This window comes from Scedosporium apiospermum, assembly GCF_000732125.1.
Source record: "Scedosporium apiospermum strain IHEM 14462 chromosome Unknown SEQ_SAPIO_0044, whole genome shotgun sequence".
Classification (NCBI taxonomy): Eukaryota; Fungi; Ascomycota; class Sordariomycetes; order Microascales; family Microascaceae; genus Scedosporium; species Scedosporium apiospermum.
The window spans coordinates 244,269-265,077 of NW_015971745.1; the positions used below are offsets into that span (position 1 = coordinate 244,269).

The 20,809-nt window shown below is 53.3% G+C and overlaps 6 protein-coding genes across 6 annotated transcripts; 2 read left to right on the forward strand and 4 right to left on the reverse strand.

The window, feature by feature from the left end:
• Positions 1-1,444: 1,444 nt before the first annotated feature.
• SAPIO_CDS0916 (Xanthine dehydrogenase) lies at positions 1,445-5,778 on the reverse strand (the record flags this gene model as incomplete). The annotated part of the gene is made up of 3 exons (XM_016783594.1): positions 1,445-3,230; positions 3,296-5,509; positions 5,600-5,778. 3 exons carry the CDS (start codon positions 5,776-5,778, stop codon positions 1,445-1,447), a joined length of 4,179 nt encoding a protein of 1,392 aa, XP_016645868.1.
• A 1,104-nt stretch (positions 5,779-6,882) lies between these two features.
• SAPIO_CDS0917 (uncharacterized protein) lies at positions 6,883-9,372 on the reverse strand (the record flags this gene model as incomplete). The annotated part of the gene is made up of 3 exons (XM_016783595.1): positions 6,883-7,649; positions 7,716-8,327; positions 9,201-9,372. 3 exons carry the CDS (start codon positions 9,370-9,372, stop codon positions 6,883-6,885), a joined length of 1,551 nt encoding a protein of 516 aa, XP_016645869.1.
• Positions 9,373-11,100: 1,728 nt separating this feature from the next.
• SAPIO_CDS0918 (putative Aldehyde dehydrogenase) lies at positions 11,101-12,755 on the forward strand (the record flags this gene model as incomplete). The annotated part of the gene is made up of 4 exons (XM_016783596.1): positions 11,101-11,379; positions 11,466-11,520; positions 11,601-12,389; positions 12,469-12,755. 4 exons carry the CDS (start codon positions 11,101-11,103, stop codon positions 12,753-12,755), a joined length of 1,410 nt encoding a protein of 469 aa, XP_016645870.1.
• Positions 12,756-13,339: 584 nt separating this feature from the next.
• On the forward strand, positions 13,340-14,890 carry SAPIO_CDS0919 (putative aminotransferase C6B12.04c; the record flags this gene model as incomplete). The annotated part of the gene is made up of 4 exons (XM_016783597.1): positions 13,340-13,401; positions 13,518-13,850; positions 13,938-14,107; positions 14,181-14,890. The coding sequence occupies 4 exons, from the start codon at positions 13,340-13,342 to the stop codon at positions 14,888-14,890; spliced, it is 1,275 nt and encodes a 424-aa protein (XP_016645871.1).
• A 1,030-nt stretch (positions 14,891-15,920) lies between these two features.
• On the reverse strand, positions 15,921-16,948 carry SAPIO_CDS0920 (Steroid 5 alpha-reductase; the record flags this gene model as incomplete). The annotated part of the gene is made up of 3 exons (XM_016783598.1): positions 15,921-16,514; positions 16,581-16,784; positions 16,865-16,948. 3 exons carry the CDS (start codon positions 16,946-16,948, stop codon positions 15,921-15,923), a joined length of 882 nt encoding a protein of 293 aa, XP_016645872.1.
• A 1,086-nt stretch (positions 16,949-18,034) lies between these two features.
• SAPIO_CDS0921 (DUF455 domain-containing protein) lies at positions 18,035-20,652 on the reverse strand (the record flags this gene model as incomplete). Its single annotated transcript, XM_016783599.1, has 2 exons — positions 18,035-20,557; positions 20,626-20,652. The coding sequence occupies 2 exons, from the start codon at positions 20,650-20,652 to the stop codon at positions 18,035-18,037; spliced, it is 2,550 nt and encodes an 849-aa protein (XP_016645873.1).
• Positions 20,653-20,809: the final 157 nt, after the last annotated feature.

The following is a 20,809-nucleotide window of genomic DNA, read 5'->3' on the forward strand; positions in this document are numbered from 1 at the left end:
AAAATGACATCAATTGAAGGGAGCGAACGATTTGGAAGGATGCTACGAGTATTACGAAGGACTCTCATTTCAAGAAGACGGTCAAGATTGATGCCAGGCTTGGAAGTATGAGGATTTGGTCGTTATCAACAGTATCACCGGTATGCTTATGCAGCCATTGATAGCATCAATCCCGTGTCAAATCACCTCAAGTCGGCCAAAGAAGGGGGAAAAAATGTAAGAGGGATTTGATACACAAGTGGCAACATCAATTGATCGAATTCCACGTCGAAGAAAGAGGTCCAACGGCCCCAGCCATTGACCCATCCCCATTCATCTCAGACCGCCATCTCAAATGTCAACGTCAGCCAGGCAAAAGCATTCGATCATTTGATATCAACCGATCAGCAGACTCGAACCTCAGCCCACACACCTTCTCGGACCCGCATGGGACGAATCCAGTTCAACCTTGATCGAACAGGCAGTTTTAAGAGGTTCCCTTTACTCTTAGATCGCTCCGCTCCGATGCTTCGAATCCTTCGCTCATCGCCAAGCTCCGTTCCCCAAGATCTCTTCCCAACCACCCCCGGGACCATTGCTCAATGCGAGAAAGAGACCCTTACGGCTTTTTATAACATCAAACCGGACGATTTTTTAGAAATCCTACAAAAAGCACGGCGCACCTGCAAGGACGGACCACCTGCATCTCCATCCCTCCCCCCCCCCCTTCAACCCCTATCAATGCTATTAATGCCGAGGATAACAATCCCTCAAGATGCCCCGATTGGACTCGGAGCTTCTCCCTGCCTCCCCCTACGGATCCGATGATGAATGCAATATGCCGCAGGGCCCCTACCCGCAGGGCCCCTACTCGCGTCCCCTCCCTCCCCGGGGATAAAGAGAAAAAAAAAACATCTCGAAGTGAGAGAGGGAAAGAGTGTGTGTGTGTGTAGGTATGCGCCACCTCTGGCCTTGCTAACGGAACGGGTGAAAGGGTGGTTGGGGAGGCTGCGGTAAAGAAATACCTCGGTGTACATTGGATCAATTGCCCGCTCCGCGAACGAGAGATTCCCAATTGCCAATCCCAATTCTAATCACGGATATCCGAGAGCTCTTTGCACTAACCCGAGGCTAAGACCGAAGCGACAGGTGCCATTAATTTTACAAGTCAAGGGAGCCAAAAAAAACAACATGCCATTTGAGATTATGATTCATCTTCCGGCTCTCTCTGTAGCATAACGGGGTTATTCGAAGCTCTTCGGACCGTGCCACAGCCCCGAGCCTGACCGACTCGGCCATCGTCTTCATCTCAGGAGTGGAAACAGGATCAGTGTCAAAACTCATATTATCAACATTGTCTGTAAACCTTTCAATCAACTCCCGTAATATGTTGATGCAATCTTGCGTAAAAGCCATATCCGTAAATCATAAATCAGATTTCCAAATCCAACCGCAGTAAATCCATTTAAATCTCGACAAAAAACGACTTCTCCCCCTCCCTCGGCACAACCCTCGCCCTCCTCATAATCGGATCCTCACATGCCAATCGTATTCTCTCAGGCGTAGCCGGACTCCTCAATCTCAATAGCCCGTCTTCGTCATCCGCACCCTCTCTGATACCCTGCTTTTCTCCGCCCGTCTCCTTACTCCACGTCCCCGCGTCACGCACCGTCCTGGCCGCAACGCCATGCTGCGCCCTCGCCGCCTTAAGCGCATCCCTAATCGCAAAGAACACCGCGCTGCCCATAAAAAGCGGCGGCTCACCCACGCCTCTCGACCGCTGAATCGTCCTGAGCTCCTCCCACTCCACGCCCTTGAGCAAGCTGACGTTGAACTCCTGCGGTATGTCGCGGAACCCGGGAATCTTGTACGTGCCTGGCCCCCTTGTGAAGAGGTTGCCCGCCATCGGGCCCGTGCCGCCCAGCCATAGCGACTCTTCCATTGTAAAGAGCCCCATGCCTTGCACAAAGGCGCCCTGGATCTGACCGTAGTCGATCGAAGGGTTGATCGACCGCCCAACGTCCATCTTGATGTCGGCACGTACGCACGTCCACGTCCCCGTGAGCGTGTCGACCTCGACCTCCGCCGCCGCCACCCCTTGCGTAAAGTAGAAGAACATCTTGCCCCGGTTCTCGCCCCACACGTACCCGATCTCCGGCGTTTTGTAGAACCCTTGCGCCGAGAGGTTCACCCGGTCGAAGTACGCCGCGTGGGCGAGTTGCTTCATCGTGGCGTTCGGGCCGAGCTTCTCGCGGTAGGGGGCGAGCCTCTCGTTGAGCTGCTTGCAGGCGTTGTAAATCGCGTAGCCGTTCATGTCGGAGGACGCCGAGGCTGCCGTCGAAGATGCGTTGGCGACGGTGTTCGTCGCCGTCTCGGAAATGAAAACCGAGTCGAGCGGGACCCCGAGCGCCTGCGCTGCAATTTGAGTCATCTTGGTGTGAAGACCCTGTCCCATCTCGATGCCGCCGTGGGCGACCAGGATCGATCCATCGTGGTAGATGTGCACCAGCGCCCCGGCCTGGTTCAGGAAGAGTGCTGTGAACGAGATGCCAAACTTTGTAGGAATTAGTGAAAGCCCGCGCTTCCGCCACTTCGACTCCTTGTTAAACTTGGCCACGGCCTCCCGCCTGCGCTCGTATTCCGATTCCTCTCGGACCTGCTTGTACATCAGCGGCACATGCCAGTCCTTGATCGTCTGGTTAAAGTGCGTCTGATCATCCCGCCTGTAAAAGTTGATCTCTCGGAACTTTTCGACGGGGATGCCGAGACGGTCAGCAATTTCTTCCATGTACGTCTCGGCGATGAACATGCCCTGGGGCCCGCCGAATCCTCGAAACGCAGTGTTCGACATGGTATTCGTCCGGCAGAGGTGTCCGCGAATATGGACGTTCGGAATGAGATAGCATCCATCCGAGTGCGACATGGCTCTCTCGCAAACGGCCATGCTGAGATCGGATGACCATCCGGCGTTATTGTAAACGTCGGCAACTAGGGCTTGGATCTTGTAATCTTTGTTCACGCCAACCGTCCACCGTCCGTAGAATGGATGCCTCTGGCCTGAGGTAACCATGTCCTCTTCCCGAGTGAGCATGCATCGTACCGGTCGTTTCGTCTTCTTGGCGGCGAGCGCACAAGCCGCGCTCAGCGGCACCGACCTCGTCTCTTTGCCGCCGAAACCACCTCCCAGTCGCTTGACTCGGACGACGACCTTGTTACACTGGACGCCGCACACCTGAGAAACGAAGACTTGTCTGCGTAGAGTGTTAGTTGTTTAGTTAACCAGACCAGAAAGCAGCCAATATCAAAAGGTACTTACGTTTCATTTGCGTTTTGCGTGCTCGAAAATACCTCCAGCTCACCACCCTCAGGCTTCGGCACCACCAAACACGCCTGTGTCTCAAGGTAAAAATGCTCCTGTCCACCCATCCTCGCCGTCCCACTAAAGACGTAGTCGCAGTTCTTGAGCGCCCCTTCAGCGTCCCCCTTCTTGATATACCTATCATAGGGGTAGAGGCTATTCTTTTCGATCGCCTCCTCGATGGACAGGATGGCGGGCAGTTCCTCGTACTCGACTTTCACAGCCCTCGCCGCCTCCTGCGCTTTCAGTGCAGAAGTAGCTAGCACCATCGCGATGGGCTGTCCGGCGGTATAAACGTATTCCTCGGCAAAGAAGACTTCGTCAAAATTGGGCGCACCCCACTTGTTGGCCTTGGGATCCGGAAGGTCGTCCTTATCAACGTAGTCAACGACGCCGGGCATGTCCAAAGCCGGAGAGTAGTCAATAGAGACGATACGCGCGTGTGGCTTCTTTGATAACACGTAGCACCCATAAAGTTCATTCCTGAGCGGTGGCGTATCGTCCGTGTACTGTGCCTCGCCTGTCGTCTGTTTTAACGCCGCGAGGTGAGGGTTCTTTTTACCAACAATCTCTTGTTCGTAAGACGCAGCGGTCGACTCGTCAACCATACCTGTTGATATATCCCGGTCCAGTTCTTCAATGGCTTCTTCGTCGGCTTTGCCTCCGCGCCCCGTAACCTTCGAGTCCATGTCGCTGAGCGTATCGTGATAGAAGCGGTAGAAGAATCCCAAAGCCAAGGCCTTTCGGTAAGAGGCCATACCGCCTGGGACTCCAAAGGGTAGGTTAAAGTCGGTCTCGAGGGCGCTCATGGTACCCTCCAAGGTATCTAGGTCGGCAAGGCGCTTTCCAACGAGATATTCTTGGGCCGCCTTGGCTGCAACGGTCATAGCCGCCATTCCACCATAAATCAAATCGCATTCCTTCACGAAGCCGCTCGGATCGACTAACACTCTAAGTGCTGCCGTAACAATGGCAATGTCGTCATCCTTCCTCTTGGCCTGTTTGTAAGCTCGAAAATACTCACCCTTTTCACGAGTAAGGGGAATGCGTATCGACGTGATGATGGCGTCAGGTGCAAGCGAGGTCTTTCTATACCCAGTAAAGAAGGAGTTCATAGGAATCTCTGTCTCTTTGCCAAGTGACTTGGCCACCAAAACGGCATTCGCTGCGCGCAAGACGGGGTTCAAGTCGGAAATGGGAGAGGCAGTCACCAAGTTCCCTGCCGGGGTACCAACGTTGCGAATCTGCCTCCCAGCAAAGAACTTGAGCTGCTTGTGAATCGCCTCGAAGACTTGGGCTCGCTCTTTCCCATAGTATTTAATCGCTTCCAGTGATATCGCCTCAAGATCCGTCAGAGCAATGTTACCCCCAATCTCGAGATGATCGTCGTTGAAAGCATACTGCCGGAGGTCGGGGATGTCGCCAACGTAGATGGATACGGGGTATTGAAGCGCCTTGAACTTGATTTCGATCTGAGTCTCGGTGCTGCCACCAATGATCTTGGCCGCCGGATATACGGCTTTGATTTGGAGAAGCTGGTCGAGCGTGACAGGCCGACACCAACGTTTTCTCTTATTTCCAAAGGCCAAGGGCTTCATCTGATATTTCTTCAGATGCGGAGGGAAGATGAGTTCGGTGTCCCGGTCGTACTTGATAAAGTCAGGCCGCATGAACTTGCTCTTGACCGGTCCATCATCCGTTAGACTTTTGTCCTTGCAGCAGCCTCCGCCCCCGTTCGGCGTCTTCTCCATACAACACCCACTTCCTCCGTTGGCGGTAGCCTTTCCACAAGGGCTACCTGCTCCCCTAAACGAGTGCGCCGCGTCTAGGATAGGCCTGTATCCTGTACACCGGCACAAGTTCCCGTCAAAGGCTTCTTCTACTTCAACCCCAGATGGATCTGGGTTATTTCGTACCAGAGCGTACAAGCTCATGACAATACCCGGTGTGCAGAAACCGCACTGGCTCCCGTTACCGATGGCGACCCGCTGCTGTACAGCATGAGGGTTCTCGGAAGTGCCCAGGCCTTCGATCGTGATGACATGTTTCCCGTCGACGCTTACGAGGGGTGCGAGGCAGGCATTTACGCTCGCGTGGTAAATTTTTTTCGTCGTGTGGTTATACTGGCTAATGACGACGGTACACGCACCGCATCCTCCTTCGCCGCAGCCCCTAGTTGGGGATAATCAGGTTAGCATTGGCAGGACAGGCTTAATTATCAGTGGCGAGGGCGAGTGGGTGGTTGAAGATGTTAGTCCCTACAGCTTGGTCCCTGTCAGCCCAATTCCTCGCAAATACTCCAAAAGAGTTATCTCCGGATCAACATCTTCCAGGACCACTCGTGTGCCGTTCAGGTAGAAAGTAAGCTTATCATCAAAGTCGGCGGTCAAGGCGGAGAGGCGGCCCAAGTCGGAAACCTCCGAGGTGGCAATAGGAGCCATGTCGACAGCGAGTGAGTGCCGGATAGAGAAATACTAGCTCTAGGTTGGGCCATGCAGGGAGAAGAGAAGAAAAGGTACGAGATTAGAAGAGAAACGATTAAATACGGTGGAAAATATGCAGGGGGGAGAATGAATAGATAGAATGAATGGAATAGATGGAATGGACGAGATAAGTCGGTCCCATCGGAGTTGCTGGAGATGTTCTTATCATTATCAAAAGGGCAGGGGCGGTGGAGCCCGGCGATTGCCGCTAAGGCACGACGGCGTTGAAGCTACGAAGCTGCTAAAGTTGCTAAACAATGACGGAGCGAGCTAAGCAAACACGGCGTTTTTGTGGGGTAGCTGCAGCTGGCCCGGTTGGTCTGGCGGGGAAGCAGCACGTGTCGACGTGCTTGCTGCACTTAAGCAAACAGCATCGAAGCTTTGAATGGTCAGAATTGATCCGTTGATCCCAAATTCTTGGTCAATCTACGAAGCATCCCTGCCAGTCGATGAGTTTGGCAACTGCTTGGATGACCCCCACCAATCAAGGCCTTCCCAGGCCTTTCCATCAATTGATACGTCATCTGCTGAGTGCTGAGTGCTGAGAGCTGAGAGCTGAGAGGACGGGATGCATTGGGAGACAACAGCCAAAATTGGTCCGATCCGTACCAACCAAGGAAGATCCTACACGTATTAGAATTCGGCATGTTCGAGATATACCCAAGGAGTGCGAAGCCCTCGGATTATTGTCTGGGGAAAGACAGCTGGTGGTGGAGGAGAAGATCATCCTTGCTCTGACATTTACAGCCCCTGTCGCCTGTTCGAGCAGTCATATTCCAGCACGCATTGACAGCAGCAGCGAGCGCCTCGGAATGCCACACGATATCTTTCGTAAGTTGCCTGCCATCGATGCAATCATGATGTCAAGCGATCTCCATGGCTTCCCTAGCCAGGCTTTCCGCCTCCACGTCCACGTCTAGCGGACTAGCGGACATAAAATAGCAACAACTCTCCTCGACTATCAACCTCGCCAACAGTTGGCATCCGTATTCCCCAAGCGACAGGAGGAATGGGCAGACACAGGCAGCAAACTGCATTCAGGGCCTACCACTCCTACCGCTCTCACTTCAGTAAACGTTCGAGACGTTCGATGACTGTTGCAAGATCCAGAGTTCCAGCCTTCAACTTTTCCTCCATGCTCTCAACCATCTTTTTCTCATCAAAGAATGGCCTCAATCCATCCAGCTTTTTCGTGACGAATGCTTGAGCTTCTTCACCAGCCACTTCGGCAGCGAGGTTCTCCCAATCGGGAGTGCTAGCTATGAGCTGGTCACAGGGCAAATCCGTGACGTCGATGTAGAAACCCCGGAGCACCATGAGGTACCACATCGTGCCATTTTCTTGGGATCGCTTCACCAGCGAGGATAGTCCCTTGCGCTGGTCCGGCTGTAACTTCTCCTCTTCCGCCTCCAGGATCTGCATGAACTTATTCAAATATTGGAGGTACATGCCCGCGTGCTCATCGCTCGCCGCAAGGGTGTTGGGCCTTGCCTGAAGTATCCACCAGGGTGCGGTCGCGAGTAGTTGAGCCGGTCCGATGTATGACCATTCCAGATCGACGACCCCGACAATATTCAGATCGTCCCTGTTATCGACAATCATGTTGGCTGGGCCGAAATCATCGCAGATGAGCTTAAACGGGCCTCGGTCGAATTCGGGCCAGGTATGCCGTTCAACTAGAGACCCGAGGGCTTTGTGAAAAGCGTAGTTCCGCTTGCCGCGCTCTTCTTCGTAGACTGAGTTCCTCTGCGTTGTGAATTGTTGCCAGTGCTGCTTCACGACGTGGTTGAAGTACTCTCCGGCTGTGGATAATTGCTCCGTTCTCGGGCCTAACGAGCGGCGGTCAGTATTTTAGGGAAAAAAAGGACCAACGTAGGCGGTTGGGTAGGAAATACTCATGACTTTCGCGCCAGAATAGAGATTGATCTCGTTAGCGGTCATGGTAAGTGGCGGCTGCAGAGGTGATGATGCGCCAGGCAGATTGCCGATCTGGTCAAAGTCGAGCGCAAAAAGTTGGAGCATGAATCGAGCAAGCTGCCTATATATTATCTCGAATGTCCTGTCGTCTAGCTTGTCGCTCAAGATGTGGTCGCCGGGGTCGCTAGAACCACTAAGAATCGGCTTAAGCCTCTCACCCTCGATGAACTGCTCCATGATGAACGGCCCCAGCCCGAGTCTATTGTGGTCGGCAGAGCCCCAAGCCTTGACTTCTGGGACTGGGATATCAGTCTTCTCGCTAATCAGCTTCAGTGTCTTTACCTCGTTGATAATCTTCAAGTCCAGATACTCGTCGCTAGTGTGGCCGACCAAGGGAAAGCGAATGAACCACTTCTCGCCATTGGTAAATACTGCAGTTAGGCCTACGTTGTACGAGCCATGAAGTATTCGTTGTTCCAGGGAGCATGGTAACCTCTCCGGGTGGTGCTCCGTCACCCAAGCAGGTATCTCAGGCCATTTGGATTGAACGACGACAAGCCACTGGCTGGCCTTGTGGTTGCCGAGGCTCTCTAATTGTATGTCAATGTCCATGACATGACTAGTAGTACTGCTGAGTTGAGTGATGTGATAGAGGAGCTGAGTATAAACGATGAAAAAGTACAATACACAGATGAGGATGGATAGGTAAGAGAATAGGCACTCAAAAAGAAGAAGAAGAAGAAAAGAAGAAAAGATAGAACTGGTTCAGGTCAAATTTGGTACTAATACTTGGCCCCTGGTTCTGTCTCGAACAGACTATTACAGCATTGCTGTAAGCCTTGGATTGGTCTGCTGCCTGGCGGTCGGACACCTCAATGGCAGCCACCAGACCTAAATATCCACTTTCTTGTTGTGTAGCCTGTCTTACAAAGTAATTATTCTTCTTCCTCATTCACAAGGTAATTCTCCAAGCTAAAGTCCCTATATTTCTTTCCGGTATGCCTGCCGGCTTAAAAAATAGTAATTTCTAAACGATTTATAAAGGCTTTAGACAGGACATAACTACATGGAAAGACCTAAATTACTATTAGCAAGCATTAAGGCTTGAAGTATGGAATAGCTCTTTATTTTGCTACTGCTGTAGATATTGTTGTGCTCCCCAGATCCTCTGGCTAGCTCTATGACTTGAAAGAAGTCGCAGTTAGACACTCCCCTTGACCCGAAAACGAGCAGAACACCATTCTAAAGTTTCATGGCTGGTGGACCAACCGAAGAGAAAATAGCCCAAAATAACTCTATCCTTGCCCTATTAGTCTGTCACCCATCTCTCCACCTTGCTGGAGTAGTCGCCGTTCCTGCCGAAAGGACGCCGCCGTGGTTAAGAGTCACCGCTCTGGCATGATCTTTAGCATTTCAAGAAATTATCGGGATTGCGCAGGCTTTTTTTACCTTCGATGCGCCACCTTTATTCTTCTCCGCTTCGGCCTTCTCTCGCGCCCTCTGTGCGTCCAAGCGTCTCTTCTGGGACGATCTTCCAGTCTCCTGTATGATGGTCACGAAGCCTGACGGGGTGTTGGACACTTTGTCGTTGACCGCCTTCCTGGCTTCGTCTGAAACTTGGTTTTTGTCCGACATGGTAGTAGGTTTGGGGGGATGTGGTAACTTATATCCTTATTGGAGAGTGGTGATGATTTGGTTTGATCGAAGGTGTTTGTGAGTTTGGTCATGTTGATTTGGAACAAAGGCTCTGGCCCTATTTATGTGCTTTCATGTCCACCCCTTCTCGTCTCTCTAAGCGACGACGTGGTACTTCTTGCCGCCGTTTTCGAAATCCCCTCTCATCCACACCTCCTTCGCAACTCACATCGGCAGGTCGACAGAGACGGAAGCCTATGAGGTTGGGGATAACGAAGCATCCACGAATAGAAGGTGCCCGGAGCGGCTTGGAGGGTAGGACGACATGTCCTCAGAGGGCAATGCAGTGGCCGCCTCCATCACCACTCAAGCGAGAATAACACGTCGATGACGTGCTCACACGAGGTGCGCATGAGGTTCGCCTCGAATCTACTTCCGAGTTCACATCAATAACGCATTTAATGCGCAAGACGAGTGAATTGGTACCTGGTGTGCCAGTGGGAGAGACGGGCGCTCTCAGAGGCTCCATCAACCAGTCAGAGTTTACAATCATGCCTCTTCACGCCTGCCGCAACATCAATGCCCCGGCCAGCCACGCCACCTTGGGCATCACCCATTACCATGTCATCGGCCTCCTCCAGATCGGTGGGAAGGTCGACCGAACAGCTCTCTACCTTATTGTGAGCGCGACATGTACTTGGATCGTCCTGGGGTTCAAGAGACCCAAGACTAGGCAGCAACGCGCTCAGTCTTGGAAAGTGTGGGGAAATAGGTAGGACAAGGCGAGCGTGGCGTAGAACCCGCCTGAACCTGTGCCACCCGTGAAGGAGAGCAAGAATATCCCAACCTCCTCGAGGATGTCTGAAAGTGGGTCAAGTGATCAGTGTGATGTGTGATGTGACGGACTCCAATGCGGCATCACAGATGAGGGTCCAGAGCTCGGGTTGAATGGGGGGATGAGAACCTCATCCCGATCCTCTTCCCTTGGAGGAAACGTGTATGTCTGGTGCAACATGAGTCCAAGTCCAGCCCATCGCTTCTCAGAATACGAATAGTTTGTGTTACGCTAGCCAGGTCAGCGTTGTGATGCCAACGATAGCCTCATCGCCCAGAAGAAAGACATCTGTGGTCTCAGCTAGTTTCCTCATTGAGCTCCCCCATCCGTGTCGTCTTGGGCCTCCTGGTTGATTGTCTTGGCCGCCAAATCAGGAGACCATACGAGAATTGTGCTTTAAAGTTAAAATCCGATCGATGGTGGATATGCTTTCATCAAGAGAATGTATTGACCTGGTCGAGTCTGAACCATCCCCCCCTCATCACCACTGTGTATATCTAGAGATATGTGCCCATTATTGCTTCGTCCCGTACCACCAACTGCCGTTGAAGCGCATGGGCCTTAATATTTTTGCCAGCCTCTCGGCTGATCCTCTGAGCGCTTGTGTCTCGAATGCAACTTCAACAGCCGCTGAAGCGACCCCTCAATCTTGGCTTCGCAGCTTTTAAGCGGCACAGAAAACGAGACTGCGTACGGGCTAAATACGTATAAGAAGCGAGCTGCCCGTGTCGCATCTTGGGAAATAAATACTCCGCATACGTATTTTTTCCAGATTTTCTCTAACCTTTCCAAGTTTCTATCCAACACTCTCTCTCACTATTTCACAATCCGTGTTGCTTAAGAGGAAAGACTCTTCGAAGCTATATTCGAGACGAGGGCTGATTTTCGACACCATGACTTACACCTTCTACAACACCATCAACGGCGAGAACCGCATCAGAGCCAACGTCCACCGAGGCGTCGACCCCCGCACCGAAAAGGAACTCTGGGATGCCCCCATTGCCAGTGTCGAGGACCTTGACGAGGCTGTTGCCGCGGCCGAGAAGGCTTTGAAGACATGGTCGCGATCGACGATAGAGGAGCGGAAGGAGGTTCTTACAAATATGGCGGAGAAACTGAAGGAGCATGCTGCCGAGATTGAGGAAATCGTCAAGCTCGAGACGGGGAAATCTGTCAGTTACACGCCGGGTGCAAATTTGTCTTCTAGTTTGGGTGGGAATAGAATGAATAGCAGATCTAACAAGGAGTTGACATCTAGGCACTCATGGCCCATATCGAGGTTGCCAACAGCGCAGGCCAGTGCCTCTACTACGGTAAAGAAGAGCTCATTCTCAATTCCCAGCACTTTCACATCTCGAGCCTCCGCACTAAATGATCCGTATTCAATTCTTAGCCGAAAACTACCTCGAGGACGAAGTAGTCCACGAAGACGATACCGTCAAAATCGTCCAAACCCACGTCCCCCTCGGCATCGTCGGCGCCATCTCCCCCTGGAACTTCCCCCTAATCCTCAGCAGCCTCAAAGTAATCTCGTCCCTCATCACCGGCAACTGCGTCATCGTCAAGCCCTCCCCCTTCACGCCCTACTCCACCATGAAGGCCGCCGAGCTCTGGCAACCCCTCCTGCCACCGGGCGTCCTCCAATGCCTCAACGGCGGGGCGGACCTCGGGGCCGCCATGACGTCGCACCCGGGTATCGCCAAGATTACCTTTACCGGCACCATCGCGACGGGAAAGCGCGTCATGGCGAGCTGTGCTAAGACGCTCAAGCGCCTCACGCTCGAGTTGGCGGGGAACGACGCGGCCATCGTGTGCGAGGACGTGGATGTTGCCAAGGTCGCAGGGTTGACGGCCGCAGGGGCTTTTTTTAATGGTGGGCAGGTGTGCGTGGCGACGAAGAGGGTGTATGTGCATGAGTCGATTTATGATGAGTTTTTGCAAGAGTATGTGGAGTATGTTAAGGGCAATATTCTGATTGCTGAGGATGCGACCATGACGACCTTTGTGCCCATGTCGAACAAGGCGCAGTTTGATATTGTGAAGAATATCATCGACGACTGCAAGAAGAATAACTACAACATTGTCGAGGGAGGGAATGTTCGTGACAAGGGATTCTGGATCGAACCGACCGTCGTCGCCAAGCCGCCCGAGGATTCACTCCTTGTGCAAGAGGAGCAGTTTGGTACGATAGCCCAGACACTTACCTGCCAGTATTACGAACCCTTAGATTTACTAACATGGCGTTTCTGTTCCCCTTCCAGGCCCTATCATCCCCATCCTCTCGTACAGCGATATTGACGACGCGCTGAAGCGAGCCAACCTCGCCAACGCCGGTCTCGGCGCCACGGTCTACTCCAAGGATCTCAAGCGAGCCGAGGACATCGCTCGTAGACTCGAGGCCGGGTCCGTATGGATTAACGGTCATGAGAGACCACACCCGGCGGGTTACTTCTCGGGCCTCAAGGATAGTGGATACGGAGGAGAGATGGGCAAGCAGGGACTGCTATCGTACTCGTACACCAAGACGCTTCACTTCAACAAGGATTGAATGAGGGAGACGGTCTTGGAATTCATAGTGCAGAAGGAAATTGAGTCACAGTGACCACCTATTGTACCTGCTAAAGGCCGAATACCGCGGTGTAAAGTTGAGTTGAGTTGCCAAAGTCAAAAGGGTCACGTCTGACTCCTCTTGATGAGTGATAACGTCCAACACCTGTCCCACCCTATACTCTACGCATGTCGGCTGTTAGCAACTGCTGCACCCACCACCGAAACCGGCAAGTCGCAATTACGCCATCGCGAGACTTGGATAGAATCGGCCATTTCGGGTAGTTCATGTCTATGAGTCTTTCACCCACCCTCACAAGCTTCCCCATCCTCTGCATTTACCGACCAGTAACGCTCTCCTATCGTTTCGTTCTTGGTTAAGTGAGAGGGGAAAGGGACGCAAAAAATAAGTGGATCAATTGGATCGATTCAATTACAAAAGAGGCGGCCCTCCCGCTTTACTTTACCATTGCCAATCGCAAAGAGACCCGAAACCCCATGTCTTCGCGACTCCGGCCAATCTCAGTCCTCCAGTTCACTTCCAAACCTATACACGCAGTCTTCGGCAGACCGTTCTCAACGACCATGGCGACGACTGAGAAGCTAAAGCCCGCGAAGAGGGTGACTGGTCAGAGGCAGGATGTATGGTGAGTTTGGCTTATTTTTCCAGACTTCTCCATGAGCAATTCGATTTTATTGTTATATCTCCCTCATCTCTTCTTGCTTGTTCCCCGGCGCGTTACTTATTCCCCCCCTCACGCAGGTCCTTCATCAATGAAGCCGCCGCCGCCTCACCCAAGCAACCCATCATAAACATGGGCCAGGGTTTCTTCGGCTACAACCCGCCGGACTTCATTCTCGACGCCGCTCGAGAGGCCCTCTCGCGCGTCGAGTGCAACCAGTACAGCCCCACCAAGGGTCGGCCCAGGCTAAAGAAGGCCATTGCCGATGCGTACTCGCCGTTTTGGGGCAGGAAGATTAATCCCGACACGGAGGTGACGATTACGACGGGGGCGAACGAGGGCATGCTGAGTGCTTTCATGGCGTTTATTGAGGAGGGGGATGAGGTTATTATCTTTGAGCCCTTCTTCGATCAGTGAGTTTTGTGCCCTGATGAGTGAGCCGGGGGAGGGTTCTGTGAGTGAGGGGTAGGAAGTGAGATCAATGCTAACTTTCGCGATAGGTATATCAGCAACATCGAGATGCCGGGCGGCAAGATCGTCTATGTTCCCATGAGCCCTCCCAAGGACGGTGCTACCGTGACCTCCTCAGCGGCGAACTGGACCATTGACTTCGATGCGCTTGAGCGTGCCATCACTCCTAGGACTAAGATGATTGTTCTCAACACGCCTCGTAAGCGACAAAGTCCCTTTGTCTAGCAAACGTCTCATTTCGCGTAACTGACCTGTTGGTTTTTTTTTAAAAGACAACCCTGTTGGCAAGATTTACTCTCGAGAAGAGCTAGAGCGTATCGGCGACCTCTGCGTCAAGAACCAGATCATCATCCTCTCCGATGAAGTCTACGACCGGCTCTTCTACGTCCCCTTCACGCGCATCGCGACCCTCTCGCCCGAGATCGAGAAGCTCACCCTCACAGTCGGCTCCGCGGGCAAGAACTTTTACGCCACCGGCTGGCGAGTAGGCTGGCTCATCGGCCCCGCCGACCTCCTCCAATACGTCTCCGCCGCCCACACCCGAATCTGCTACTCCTCCGTCTCCCCCCTCCAAGAAGCCTGCGCCGTCGGCTTCGAACAAGCCGACGCGCACAACTTCTGGGCCGAGTCCATCGACGAAATGAAGGGCAAGATGGACCGCTTCAACGAAATCTTCAAGGAACTCGACCTCCCTTACTCCGAGCCTGAGGGCGGCTACTTCGTGCTCGTCAACATGAGTAAGGTGAAGCTGCCGAAGGACTACCCTTTCCCGCCGCATGTGGCGAGCCGGCCGAGGGATTTCAAGCTGGCGTGGTTCTTGATTCAGGAGTTGGGGGTGGCGGCGATTCCGCCGACGGAGTTTTATACGGATGAGAATGCGTGGATTGCGGAGGATTATATTCGGTTTGCGGTTTGTAAGCCGGATGAAGTTTTGGAGCAGGCGAAGGAGAGGTTACGGGGTTTGAAGAAGTTTATGGAGTGAGGAGGAGGATCTGAATGTAAATGAGAGGGTAGAAGGTAGAGGCGTCGCAACGGCAGGGACGGCCGGTTTATAGACAAAAGAGATGTTGGATCTCCCACTGGTACATGGGTTAGTCTCTTGTCATACCTGTGTATGGTATAAAAAAAAATGGTTAAGAGTATGAGGGTCTAAGAGTAAGAGGCACGTATTGCCCGGTATGCTTCCCACAATTCTCCTCTTGCCTCTGTGTCTATCTGAGAGTCAGTTAACCCCCATCCAAGCAGAGGGAATGCGAGATTTTATGAGTAGACAATCAAGCCTGACCAATTCAACACGTCCAACATACTTCTCCACAAGAACAAGCTATCCCATCCATAACCCCTCCACACCGTTCCTCACGATAGTGCTCCGCCCACTAACTGCAAGCTCGAATCTCGCTCAAGGTCTCAATCCAATCTCTCTCACTTTGGCTCGAGCATGGGACCGCTTTCGATTTAGACCCACCTCGGATTGAGCCGTTCAAGCAACTAAAAGTCCTCATTGGTCTAGTGGTAAGGATACCTGCTTGTCAAACGACAGTTCGCAGGTGGCCAGGGTTCGATTCCCTGATGGGGAGCTTCAAGTTTCTTTTTTGCTCTTATCATCTTTTTTCTTCTTTTTTTTTCCCTCATAGGCTCGCTTGTGAAGACTTTATAAACCGTCCGATTTCATCTTATCGCCGGAGTCTGCGCTACCTTATCGAGGATGTCCTCACCAACGGTCGAGAGCGGATCAATCTCACTCCCGATCTCTCCTCGAACCCCGGCGATATGGGTATCAGATCTCTACAATATGAGACTTGGAACAAAGAGCAGTGTCGCTTGCATTCAGAGTCATGACGTAACCTGATTCTGCATTGAGGTTACTATTACCTTCCACCTCTCTACCAGATCATACGTAGAGTCTCCCTCGTCGTTGATAGAACCACGTAGATGCCCCCCCTCTACACCTCTCATCAAGCAAAATAGCATTATTATTTCCTACCAAACATCCTCATCCTCTCCCTCTCCTTTCAGTAAATCCCCGGCAAAACAGCCCACTTCTTCCCAACCTTCTCCTCCCCAAACCTCTCCACATACCACCACTTCCCCTTCACAGCCCTCGGAAACATGGTCGCAACCTCATTCACCAAGAACGCCCTGGCAGGAACGCACCCCCACCCCGCCGCGATCCAAAACCCTAGCCACTCGATCCACTCGCACAGATAGTGCGGATACAACATGTACTTGAACAAACCCGCCTGAGGGATCCTATAATGCTTTGCCACGGCGTTCTCCTTTTTCTCCTTCCCTTGTTCCTTAGCCAGCTTGTCCTGCCGCCGCTGTTCAGCCCTTCGGATCTCGCGCAGCTCCTCGTCGTGGAAAAAGTTACCCGCGAGCCCGAAATAGAAGATGCCGATGCCGATGACGAAACGAGCCGTGGCGAAGGGGCCGGTGGAGAGCCAGGCTTCTTCGGTCGTGGGGCCGTAGGCGGCGAGCCAGCAGCCTAGGGAGGTGGCGTTGCAGATTTGGAAGGTGATGGCTGCGGCCCAGACGAGGACGTGGATGGGCGACATGGAGGGTTGGAGGTAAGGGAAGAGGACGGCGCGGTAGCTGTAGTGGATGACCTGTTGTAGAGACGACTGTTAGAAAGGTGAGGAATAAGTACAGGAGGGGGGAGCGGGGGGGCGTACGAAGAGACCAGCGAGAACTCTATTCTGCCAAGGAAGATCGGTGATGCCGTGTTGGGCTGGCAGTGTCTTCATTATGTAGAGGAGGGTGAGGAAGCCGGGCGATTCCATGGTGAACCAGGCGATGCGGCCGGGGATGTTGAAGCGGCTCGCTACGGAGGTCTTGCCCATGCCGTACCAGTTGACGAGCCATTGGAGGTTGCCGAGCTGCGAGGGTCTGAGTGTCAGTTACACAGGATGAGAAGGTCTAGGGCGTAGGTTTGCCGGGGAGGGAAATCATCGCGTACGACGGGGTAGAAGAGCTGCCAGGCTCCGACGAGAGTCTCCCACCTCTCTCGCGTCGGCGGCATCCATCCTTGAATAAGCGACATTGTCCTGGTAGGTGTCGACTGCTTGTAGGACAGAAGGAGAATGGAGACGGCGAAAGAGCTTCCTTGCGCTGCTGTCGATTCTTCTCCTGGTCCAGCTATGCCTCGTGCTCGGATCCGTAATCGCCGAAGAGGGTCTTAACAACAGGATTATTTTCGCGGGGTGCAGGACGGAATTGAAGAAGGGGAAAAACGAGAATGAAAAAATACAACGTTACGAAACACAATTTACAAAAAAAATCCGTCGCAGGAGTTACAGCAAAAGGAGGAAATGGCACCACCCTGACAGAACCAGGAAATCCCCCAATTGCGACGCGGGCGGGAACTCGTGATGTCAGTCCCCCGGAGTTCGCAAGCGATGTTGTTCGAGCTGCGACAACGGAACGAGGGAAAAACGGCAGAGTGACCTCAATGTCTCGCTCGTCATTCGTCGGGGAATATTTATTATGTCCTCGATTGGGAAGGCGGTGGAAGATGTCGATGCAAGTTTAATTTGCTTCCCGCCGCCAATCACGACCTTGGAGACACTCTGGAGCTGGATGGTTCTTGTTAAGCTTATTGTTCGAGACGACGAGTTGCTGTCAAGGAAATTGCTTCATCTGGCGCAAACTTTGAACGTATGTGTGTGGGGAGAGAGTATCTCAAAAAGTATCGCTGATCGAGTCGCAGCTATATTGCACCGCTTCGCACCGCTTCGACTCCAAAACGTAATTATATTCATCTCAATAACATATCCATATCCTTGCCCATGTCCTGCGTTCCCTCTCCAAAGCAAACCCGAACCTAAATTCCCCAAAACCAGAAAAAAAGACAAAAATAACTTAAGCTTACTATGAACGAGAAGAGAAGATAAAAAGGAAGGACAGAGAATGGGAAAGCAAAAAGAAGCTAGAGAAACCTTGATGCAATTCATGAATTCATACCGCTCATCCTCCTTCCACCCGCTTCACAAACCCAACACCCTCCAACCAACCCACACAACTCCCTATGCAATCTCTTCCTTCCCTCATGCCCACTCCCTTCGCCCCTCGGCCCGTCCCGCCTCAACAACCTCTTCCAAAGGCGCCTGATCCGCTCACGTATCCTGTTCTACATGACCACGCAATCACGGTCCCTCGTTGACCCGCTCGAGCTGCCGGCGATAGCCGATGGCGGTACGGGTCGTCTCTGAATCGGCGGTTGCAGGGGGCGGGGAGAAGAGGAAGAGGCCACCATGGCGGCGCTGGAGCGGCGCGGGCCCGCATAAGACTCTTGCTGCTGCGAGACGCCGCCAGGGACGCTGCTAGGGTGGCTGGGGTGCCCGACCGGCGGGCGAAACGGCGTGTCGTTGGCCGACTCATCGTATGAAGGCGGCGCGTCGTCGGCGCTGGCGTCTCCCGGTCGGTGGACGGCAGGTCTGCCGACGGGGGTTCCTGGGGGAGGGACCAGAGGTCGTACCACTTGCTGAGAAGGTGTCGTCGTCGTGGTAGCGCCGCTGGGTCGTCGGAGGCCGCTAGTTCGGTTAGGGATAGCTGGTAGACTGCTTCGGTTAGAGAACGGTTCCGGCCTGTGTCTTCCCTGCTGCTCCATGACACGCTCGGAGAACCTCCGCTCCTGCTGCCGCCGAGCTTCCTGCTCTTGGCGGTGCCTCTCGTCCTCTTCCTCCTGCAACTGCAAAGCCATAGCATAATCCTGATCCTCCTGCTCGAGGTTCAGGGACCGCTGTGGTTCGTCGTGCCGCCCACCGTTACCACGACCGCGTACTGTCGTCCAACCTTCCTGATTGTCTGACGACGCGCCGGGAGTGGGCCAGTCGCCCTCACCTGTGCTGCCGGGGAAAGCTCCAGGCACGTTCTGACCACCCCTACCGGTCTCGGCGCCGCTGACGATACGGAAGTCGCCCGAGTAAAACTCGACGTCTCCGTTGACGTTGCGCAGAGATTCCCACACAACCTCTTGGTGGCCAGCATACCCTGCGTCTGTCACCAGAGTGAGGAGCCCCAGCGTCTTCGGGTGCTTGTAGAGGGTAGAGAAATGGTCGTTCCGGAACAAGATGGCCACCATACCGGGCTCCATCGCCTTTCTAAGGACTTCGAGGCCCCACGGCGTGAGCTGCGTTGCTGAGCCATGTAGGAACGTCTTGATGATCAATAGGTCTTGGTAGAGTACCTGTTCCTCCGGCGTGAGACCTGAAGAATTTGGATTTTCTAGTTTTTCGTTGAGCTCCTCCTCTAGGAACAGGAGATGCTGCGCCTCCTCGTACGACGTGGCGCGTCGTTTTAGCGAGTCGTACACGAGCTCGCTCGAGCTGGGAAGCCATCCGTGAACCAGGGGGATAGCGAAGGTGGCGTACAACTCCATTTCCTTCGTCGCCTCGAACACTCCAGGTATACACTGATCCCTCTCGTATGCGGGTACATGTGATAGGTACGTGGCTTTTATACGTTCGGCAACGTCTTCGGATGGGATGAAGCGAGGATTCACATTCATGCCTGTATCGAGCCCCTTCAAAAAGTTATAGAGGTCCGTCATGTCGGGGAGCTCGCCACTCCCTTGCCGGGGTATAGATATGAGCTCGTCAACGACCGCGTCAAGTAGTAGTGATATACTAATTTGTTCGCGAGATTTGAGGACCTGGATGATGGGGGTATCTTCATTTTCAGGCGGGTGAGTTAAAACGAGAGCGTTGACCAGCGCGACCAAAGGACAGGGGCCGTTGGCGTTCTGGACTAATATGGGAGACGTTCTGGGGTTCCGACTCGCTCTGTGGTCGTACCAGTTTATCGACTTAATGTGATACATCTCCGTCACTTCCCTTCCCGTAGTCCTCGGAGGGGGTCTAGGTGGTGGCACATATGCCTGTGTCTGGCTCGTTGTCGGCTCTGGAGATGGAGCTACTGATTTGCCTGAGGTAGTTTCCCTCAACGGTGTTGTGCTCGAAGTTAACAGGTCTTGGGGTGTGCTGTTGTCTCTGGCACTTGAGTCATTAAAGATCATATCCCACTCCTCAGACGGCTCTTCTGTCCTAATTTCCGGCACAGCAGGCGCCTTGCCAGTATCGGCCGGAGTGCGTTTGAGACCATCATCCCAAACATTCTTCTCTGAATCTACCTTGTCGTCGTCGATCTTGCTCGGCGTGGAAATGGGCTGCTTGGGCGGACGCGTAGGTTCATCAGCCCATATCAAAAGATCCTCGCCATCGTTCGCAGGAGCCGTGAGAGTGGGCTGACTGGACAAAGAAACTGCAGCGGGTTGTCGCGCGGGGTCGTCCATTGCCCAAGGGTCCTTAGTGCCATCTAGGCCATGGCCTATGACCACGCTAGACCCAGTGTTTGTAGACGGTAAAGTGTCCCACGGGTTGTTGCTGGGCTCGTTGAGTGACAACCTGTCGAACGCACCACTCGGCGCCGACGTGTTTGTGCTGCTACCTGTCTTTTCCTCCGCCATCTTTCTCAGAAAGGGATTAGTCTCGCTCCCGTGCGAGCTTGAGGGTGCGAACGTTTGCGGTGCATCGAGGTGGCTTGACCCACCCTGTGGTTGCCTTAGATCGGCATCCTCCCATATATTCGGGTCTTGCACAATACCCGGCCCGCCAGGCCGGAGGGATGCAGGCGTATTTCCGGTCGTATCACTCTGCAAAGGAGCTCGTGGGGGTAGAGGCAAATTTGAGTCGAAGGTCGCCCAAGGATCTATTTCCGTACCTGGTTGTTGTTGCCGGCGCTGATCATCAGGCCTGGGATGGGGCCCTTCCCCGGCGGTATCCCTTTCCCCACCCATCCCAGGTCAAACAAGGGGAAAGAATGTCAATGTTGAAGAAGGTCGATATTATGAATCAGGTACTGCAAAGACCTTCGCATAAATATTGTCGTATAGTATAATTGTGAG